Consider the following 8,353-nt stretch of genomic DNA (forward strand, 5'->3'; position numbering starts at 1 on the left):
ATATAACAATTATAAAGAAAATCAAACACAATTTTAGTTTATAATAATAATATGTTATTTTATTTAACAAAAGTCATACACAAAATTAGAAGCTTCAATAATAACATTAATAATAATAATATTTACGGACTTGCCATTTTTACAATGAAGTCTTATCCTACTTATCACTTTTATTATTTATTGGGCCACGAAACGTTAGACACCACCACTGGACGTTTGAGGTTACGGTGGACCACGCAGGGCGACCGCGCCCACATTGGTTTTTTAGGAGCAAATTAATTGAAATTTGGGGATGTTTTCCCTCCCCAACCGGTCCAGTCGATGCGATTGGGCTTGGGGAGCGCACTAAATAATTTTCAGGGGTGGGCCCACCCTTATTAATTAATTAGCAGCGGCCGCGCCCAAGCCCCAAAGGGCCTAACCTGCAACGTCAGTCATCCCCAAACGTCACCCTTGACAGGCGCTTCAGTGGGCAGTGAAAGTTGGGGGCTTTTTAGCGCTTTGCGGGCAGTTCTGGCGACTTTTGCACGCGCCCCGGTATCAGCCAGTACAGCGCCACTAATTCGCCTTCACTCCGGCAGGCTGATTCATTGGATAAACCGGCCATTAGAGTGTCTGCTGTCAGGTTCGCAGGAAGGGGGCCCCCGTTTCTAGAACATGGGAAAATCGGTGAGTAATCAGGGCGCATGATGGTGGGGCCCCTTCGGGGGCTAACCGCTGGGGCTTTTAGGCGACAGTGTTTCCGGCGGCCGACTTCGATAGTGAGGCGGACGCCAAGGCGCTGCGGGAGGCTTTTAAGGGCTTCGGCACCGACGAGGCCACCGTGATCGATGTGCTGGTGAACAGAAGCAACGAGCAGCGCCGCCAGATCGCTGCCACCTTCAAGACGATGTACGGCAAGGTGAGTGAGGGCTGATGCCCCCCAAAGCCCCCAAGGGCCGCGTAGACGCTCCGAACCGTTGCAGGACCTGATGAAGGAGCTCAAGTCGGAGCTGAGGGGCAACTTCGAGGACGTTGTGGTGGCCCTGATGACCGATCCGGTCGAGTTCCAAGCCAAAGAGCTGCACCACGCCATCAGCGGCTTGGGCACGGACGAAATCACCATTGTGGAGATTCTGGGCGTGTACGACAACGAGGCTGTCGTCAACATTGGCAACGCCTACGAGGGCCGTGAGTACCCCCACCCTGAACCTCTAGCCACGCCCCTCACGCATGCTCCGATTGGTTGCAGTGTACCAGACGTCATTGGAGGCGGACATCAAGGGCGACGCCTCCGGCCACTTGAAGCGCCTGCTCGTGTCGCTGGCCAATGTGAGACCCATTTAGCGCGGGCGCCGTTGCCAGGTTGCCGGTAAAGTGTGTGATTTTTGTGGCAGGGGCACCGCGACGAGTCCGATCAGGTGGACGAGGAGGCGGCCAGAGGCGATGCGCAGGCGCTGCTTCAAGCCGGCGAGCTCCTATTCGCTGGCACTGACGAATCAGTGTTCAACATGGTAAGTGGTGTGGGGGGGGGGGCGTGTTCACTGGCAATGTTTGACATCATCATTGGCGATGTTTCAGATACTCTGCCAACGGAATCGGGCGCAACTCAGGCGCATTTTCCACGAATACGAGGAAATCACCGGCCATTCCATCGAGCAGGCGGTGGAAAACGAGTTTTCCGGCACCGTCAAGGACTCGCTGCTCCAGCTGGTGCATTGCGTGAGGGACCCAGTGGAGTTTCTGGCCGCCAGGTAGGAGTCGCTCTGGCAACGCCGCTAACTAGTAACGGTTTTTTCTGCGCAGACTGCACGACGCCATGGCAGGCATCGGCACCGACGATCGCACTCTCATCCGCATCGTGGTTGCCAGATCGGAAATCGATCTGGGCGAGATCAAGGAGGTCTACGAGGCGAAATACGGAAAGTCGCTGGCGGAGCGCATTGAGGTAGGCGGCCTCCCCATTGGTCGATTAATGCCGCTAATTCTCGCCAATTTCCAGCAGGACTGTTCCGGCGACTACAAGCGCACCCTGGTGGCGATTGTCAGCTAATTTAAGTCCAATGCTTTATTTTCAGCGGTGGGTGGTTTGCTTTTCTAGGTTAGGACCAAATATTCTATGCCAATCTGCGCCTTAGTTCACTACAGTAGCTTTGCATGTTTATAATCAATCATGATATTAATAATAATAATAATAAACGCTTGACGGCCACAAGTTTMGTTTTGAATCAAGCCCAGCTATGCAAGTGTGCGCGAGCGTRTGTAGATGGCAGCAGCAACAATCCAGTAAGAGTAATTGATTAGGTCTTAGTACTAATCGGTGTCAGTTGTTGCAAACTTTTTGGTTTTTCCGCTGTTGCTCATAGAGGAAWTTTTTTTTCWACCAACCAAAGTCGATKTATCATGTAACTTTTTCATATCTAACCAACTGTCCGATAAAATCTAAAAAAAAAAAATAAAAATTTTTAGGCCAAAAATTTTGGTGGGTCAATTTGTCAATATGTCAAAAACACGGAATAATGTGACASAGTAATTMGAGTGAACAATGAGAGGCGGGCCAATAAATAACGTTTTAATAGAGAGTAGTTGTTATTGTCAGGTCACCTGACTCGCTACTGTTATCTACGCGCAGCCAGAGAGAGCCACATCCACTGCCAAAACTCCCTCGTTAGACTAGTGTGACACTTTCATAATGACAACGGGCGAATTTTGGCAGTGAATCTCGCGCGTGCCGGCAGATGGCGGCTCATAGAGCTATGCGGTTTTGGTACGTTGGCGCCATCTGAGCACACGCGGGCGAATTTCGGCAGTGATAGCCTCGTGGGTGTAGATGGCGCTCAACCAACACTTGCTTAAGCGCCAGCTGCGCTCAGGTGTAGGCGCAATTGTGGCAGTGACTCGCTCTCTCTCGCACTCGCCTGTTGGTATATCCTAATGATATGCCTGCTATGAGATTTCCATGCAATTTCCCTACTTAACTCCTAGACTGGATTACACAAGGCCCTACTATGTACAGGATGCCGCCTGGGGATGCAATCGAAACGTCTGGCTTTGGTCCGCGGTCAGGCGCCAGTTGAGCTTCGGATTCTGCGCGCTGGAGGGCGGCGACGTCACACGGTCGTCACCCGGTCAATTTCCACGTAGCGCACAGAATTGTCGCTGTGTCAGCTACAGATCACGCCCTTCTCGTCGATGATGGCCGTGTCCGAGGAGAGGCTCTGCAGACGCGTCTGCAGAATCGATCGGGGTGGGCGTCTGCACAGCTTCCACATCAGAAACACCAGCACGGCGCTGGAGAATCGCCAATAAATCAACTGGGAAGTTTTTTGGGATGTAAAAACTGACCAGGCAACGAACAGGAACACGCCGCCGAAGAACAGATAGGCTGGAGGCAGCTGCAGCAGCACCGAGCAGTGGACGAAGGCCTCGTCCACGCCCGAGGGACAGTCCAGGACGCCGTCGCACCACACCGAGGCGTTGATGCAGGCGTCCAGCTCTGGACAGCGATATTGGCAGTGGTTGGGCTTGATCATGAACATGCCCAGCCCGTCGGGGGGCAGGTCCTTTCTGGAACAGTCACCCTTCACTATGCAAACCGCCCCTTTTGGGGCGCGAACCCACCTTCTGGCCAGCTCCAGCCACAGCACTGGGTAGCGGCCCGCCTCCCGCCCGTAGAACTCCACCACCACGGTGCGCGGCAGCTCCTTGCCCAGCTGGTCCACCGCCACCGCGTCCAGGGACAGTTGTCCACTGGACGCGCGCCATCCCTCGGAGAAGACCTCCACCATGCGCTCCCTGGACACGGCAGGCTCTGGACAGATCAGCGCGCTGTACAGCGCCGTGTGGACGACGATGCGGTTGCGCGTGCGGCAGGCGTGGCCGGTGCGCGACGTCGACCTGCAACCGCCCACCTGCTAAGCGCCGCCCACAATGGGCGCAGCCGCGCTCACCTCAGCGTGTTGTTGCCCCCCCACCGGCTCGCATGCGTCAGGATGGCTCCGCCCACCTTCACGTAGAGGAACTTGCTGTTGCCGGGCAACAGCACGCGGGGGCTGGACTCGCAGTTGGCCTCCGCCCCTAGGGCGGGGTGGTGGAACGTCAGCTGCCCATTCGGCCCGCTGCGCCGCAGGCCCAACGCGCAGACGGGCGTGCGGATCACCCTCCAACTGCCCTCGAAGAAGAGCGAGCTGAAGTCGTCGGACGCGTTCATGCTGGTGACGTCGAAGCGCAACTCCACCACGCGGGAGGAGGACACGTAGGTGTAGGGCAGCAGCTTGTCCTTGTCCACCCCGCACAGACAGTCCCTGGGGATGGGCGGGACGTCCGCCCAGGGCACCTCGAAGAAGCGCAAGGTGGCCGTGACGTTGCCGGCGCACTCCAGCCGCTCGGTGTCGGGGTTCAGTAGCGTGGCGCAGCGCCGGTTCATCATGCGCACCTCGCTCAGCGTCACCTTGATGCGCTCGCCCTCGCGCGCCTCGAAGCGGTACACGCAACTGCAACGCAACAGCTTAGTTAGTGGCTGCGCCCGCGCAGGCCTCCTGCGCAGCACCTGATATTGTGCGAGCCGCCGCGCCCATACAGGAAGACATCGGCCGGCGCCCTGAACTTCTGCAGGCTCTCGTCGGACAGCGCGGCGAAGCGGCGCGAGCAGGGCCCCGCCCCAAAGGGCTCGCCGTCGAGGTGCAGGTCGACGAACTCGTACAGCGCCTTGAAGCTCACCGGCCTGGAACAGGGGGGGGGTGAAACGCGCCCCTTGGCGGGAGCTGCACTCACCTCAGCGCCGTGGACTCGGCCAGCCGCAGCTCCAGCGTGAGCGTGTCGCCTGACGTCAGATAGCTCTCGGTCAGGGCGCAGGGGCGCGGGAAGCTGGACACGTTGGGCGCCAGATGGCGCTCGCAGCTGCGCGGCACGTGCTCCCGGCAAAAGCGCGCCAACAGCGTCACGTTGCGCCCCCCCTTGGCTGCGGCCGCCGGCCGCGAGATGGCGTTGGACGCAAAGTCCGCCTTGTTGTACTTCACCTTGCTGCCGCTAGTCAAACGCAAAAAATGACAACGTCATTTGGATTCAACGTCACTAACCTAAACATTTTAAGTATGTTTTGTTTATGGAAATTTCACAAGAGGGGAGCGGGAGGTCGATTTTTCCAAAAAATTCAAGTTACTCAAAATACCTCGAGTGATACACCATTTTCATCGGAAAGCGACAAGGAATATATATACTAGCCGTAAACCCCACGCGAATGTATACAAGCCTGCCATAAACAAAACAAACTTAAAATTTTTAGGTTAGTGACGTCCATGACAGACGCTACTGCAATGCGCGCCTCGTCCGCAACTTACCAGAACAAGCCCTGGCAGTTGCTGGGTTGCCACAGCTGCCCGTCCCAGACGTTCAGGTAGCTGCGGCACATCAGCTCGGGCGGCTGCGCCTCCCGGGCGCCGTCCGCGTGGAACTTGACAATTGACAGCCAGACGCGGTAGCGGGGCGGCGGCGTGAGCATGCCCACCGAGCGCCAGTCGGCGTTGATGGGGCGCAGGTTCCCCGCCGGCGTCGCCCTGGGCGCCTCCATGCCCTGAAACAGCGCCCCAACAGTGGCGGGTCACGCGGGTCACGCGCCGCTCACCTGCAAGTGGTACAGGCAGGTGGTGTTGGCGGGCAGGGAGTGCAGCGGGCTCTGCAGGGCGCCGCGACTGTTGCCGCGCACCCAAAACTCGCACGTGCGCTTCTGCTTGATGAAGCTGGGCGACTGCTGGTCGACGAACTGCACCTCGACCTCCAGCTGGAAGCCGTGCAGCGCGTGGGCGGGCGCCGGCTGCAGGAACGTCCCGTAGGGCGACGTGGAGAACTCCACCAGCAGCTCGTGGCCGCTGGACGTCACTTCCGGCACCGCCTCCCCGCCGCCGCAGAACTTCAGGATGACGGCGTCGCGCGTCGTGTAGCTGCAACCGGAAATTGGGCTGATTAGGGCGGCGCTTCCGGCGCGAGTGGCGCGCCCCACCCGTCGTAGGCCACCACGTAGTCCTGGACCTGGTCGCATTGCGCCCACACGCGCAGCTGCTGGGGCGTGGCCGTGCCGTGCAGCGCCGCGTCGCTGCGGATGGACACCAGCTGCCCCTTGGGCTGCCGCACCGTGATAAGGGCGTGTTTGCCTGCAACCGATTTCGCCCTCAAATGGCGTCTGGGGGGCGCTCGCGCCACTCACCGGGCGGAATTTCGTGCTGGCGCACCGCATAGTAGCAAGTCAGGTTGCGGGGGTAAACCCCTGGGAAGTTGGGCGATTGAAGACGGCAGTGCTTCTTATCACAGTCGCTGAATATGCGGGAACAGTAAGTGCCGCTGATCAGCTCCCCCAAGTAGTACTCGGGCTCGGGCGCGATCGTCGGCAGCGTGAGGTTGGAGTACTCCAAAGGCGGACCTGGAACGCGTCAGCGTGACCAAAAAATCTCCAAAAAAACCCAGACTCACTTCCGCCGTAGCGCACGATGGCGGCGCGCCTTTTCAAAAACTTGTACCCCATGCGGTAGTCGAAATTGTAGCCGTTCTCCACCTTGGAGAGCTTGAGCAGCTGCACGTGGAGCGTGACCGACTGCGCCTCGCTGTAGTACATCACCGGGCCCCAAGATGTCCCGCACCAGGCCCCGCCCACCTGCAAAGCACGCAACTACCCATACACGACCGGCCAAAGTTGCGCGGGCAGCGCCACCTACCTGCGGACGATTGAACTCGCTGATCTGGAGGGCCCCGTCGGGGCAGCCCTCGCTGGTGAACGACACGAAGCGCCCCAGAGTGAAAGAGTCGAAGGTAATCTGCGCGGGAATGGCCGAAATATTTTTCAAAAATTATTTAAAAAATATCCACACCCACCTGGACCAAGTCGCCAAAAACGCCGCCTGCGGCGGTGAACGTCAAGTCGCAGATGAAGGGAATTTTGTCCTCCTTGGGCCTGTGCAGCTCCAGCTGGTAGGTCTTGCCGGTCGTGCCCGAGTACGTGCGGTTGCATCCTGGAAAATTGGCAACAGTCAAAAACCACCCGTCCAACATGGCGGCAATTCAAATTTGAGGCTATTTTCAAATTTAATAAATGACAGTAAATTACATGGTCTGGACACAGAATGACGTCTGTTGCGAAATGTTGAACTGGACTTGACTACCCAACCAGCTCTGGCCCTTAATAATGAAAGAAAAATGAGTGTACCGAAACTCGATTTTCGGACCTGGCAACCCTGCATAGACGCTTGTGCCGCGCCGTGCAGACCCTAACCCAACAATGCAGTTCCCTGTCATGCTGTTGACAAGCAACGACTACCGTCAGTCCGAGACGGAAAAAGAGCCCCACAACCTGCTGCTGGACTTCAGGGGCGAGTGGGGCCCCCCTGGCAGTGACGCGGGGCTGCGCCTCAACGCGCAGCTGCCCTACCCAGTGGGGCCGCCCTTGGCGTCCCCTCAGACCAAGCAGCGCCCCGACCAGTCGCTCAAGCCCTACAACGCGGCGCTGCTGGACGACGTGGAGGACATTGAAGGAGCCCCGGCCGACTACAAGTACCTGCCCCATAAGCTGCTGGAAGCGCTCGACGCCCTCGAGCCCGAACTGGGCCCCGATTTCGCCCACTACCACTCTGGCGGCTGTTTGGGGGCCGTCACCCTCCAGCGGACTGTGTACTTGGTGTGGCCCCACTGCGGCGGCCTGCTGCAGTTCTGGAGCCCCACAGGCGAGGGGTTCAGTGTGGGGGGCTTGCCCCCGGACCCTGTTCTAGGGCTGGAGGCCTACAGCAGCCCCAAGGAGTGTTGGATAGTGTTGCGCGCCAAACTGCAAGTGCTGGTGTTGAGTGTGGCGGAGCCCCGCGCCTATCGGGTGGCTTATAGCGAGTGCTCGCGCGCCCCCTTCCTGGACGCGCAGCTCCAGGGCCAGCTGCTAGGGCTGGTGCAGCTGGGCAAAGGCTTCAGCCTCAAGGACATCGGGGGCCCACGCGTGGCGTTTCGCCTGGCGGCCAGTGAAGTGCGGAAATTTGCGTTCGCCCCCCCCAACCGGGTGGTGCTGATGGAGCCCTGGCTGGTGACTGTGCACGATTTCGCCGAAAAGACGCTGCTGCAACGTTTCGACCCGCAGCTGATGGCGTGCAATCAGCTGTGCAACCTGCGGATGGCCGGCGGGAATCTGCTGCTGGCCACGCGCCATTATCTGCTTGCGGCCCCCCTGGACTGCCTGGAGGGCTTTGGGGCGTTCGCCCACGGCCTGAGCAGCGCTCCCCTGCATCTGGAGGCCCTCGGGGCGCTGGTGTGTCTGGGGGGGCGCTGGGGCGCGGTGGCCTTCGTGGAGGGCACGCCCTTCGGGCTCCCCTGCCCGCTGCCCTCGCTCAAGGACAGTTTAGAGGCC

The 8,353-nt window shown here is 58.8% G+C and overlaps 2 protein-coding genes across 4 annotated transcripts in view; one reads left to right on the top strand and one right to left on the bottom strand.

Moving 5' to 3' along the window:
- The first annotated feature begins 203 nt into the window (after positions 1-203).
- On the top strand, positions 204-2,191 carry LOC109540121 (annexin B9). 3 transcript variants are annotated; one of them, XM_048663099.1, is made up of 8 exons: positions 205-669; positions 731-901; positions 966-1,170; positions 1,232-1,311; positions 1,377-1,493; positions 1,561-1,733; positions 1,786-1,927; positions 1,982-2,191. In XM_048663099.1, the coding sequence occupies exons 1-8, from the start codon at positions 658-660 to the stop codon at positions 2,030-2,032; spliced, it is 951 nt and encodes a 316-aa protein (XP_048519056.1). In that variant the 5' UTR covers positions 205-657; the 3' UTR covers positions 2,033-2,191. The 3 variants fall into 3 exon arrangements, with proteins under 3 accessions (XP_048519055.1, XP_048519056.1, XP_048519057.1); XM_048663100.1 differs by having other exon boundaries at positions 1,985-2,191; XM_048663098.1 differs by having other exon boundaries at positions 204-669; positions 1,786-2,191.
- A 347-nt stretch (positions 2,192-2,538) lies between these two features.
- LOC109540122 overlaps positions 2,539-8,353 on the bottom strand; it is a gene marked incomplete in the record, with an annotated part of 7,602 nt that continues 1,787 nt past the window's right edge. The window contains 13 exon segments of the mRNA XM_048663090.1: positions 2,539-3,270; positions 3,325-3,546; positions 3,601-3,876; positions 3,930-4,472; positions 4,529-4,702; positions 4,753-5,007; positions 5,319-5,551; positions 5,603-5,918; positions 5,978-6,128; positions 6,182-6,394; positions 6,445-6,625; positions 6,687-6,785; positions 6,844-6,980. Of these exon segments, the coding sequence (XP_048519047.1) occupies positions 3,144-3,270; positions 3,325-3,546; positions 3,601-3,876; positions 3,930-4,472; positions 4,529-4,702; positions 4,753-5,007; positions 5,319-5,551; positions 5,603-5,918; positions 5,978-6,128; positions 6,182-6,394; positions 6,445-6,625; positions 6,687-6,785; positions 6,844-6,980 (2,927 nt within the window).

Source organism: Dendroctonus ponderosae, unplaced genomic scaffold (assembly GCF_020466585.1).
Source record: "Dendroctonus ponderosae isolate FM_Combo_2020 unplaced genomic scaffold, Dpon_F_20191213v2 Dpon_F_20191213_12, whole genome shotgun sequence".
NCBI classification, from domain to species: domain Eukaryota; kingdom Metazoa; phylum Arthropoda; class Insecta; order Coleoptera; family Curculionidae; genus Dendroctonus; species Dendroctonus ponderosae.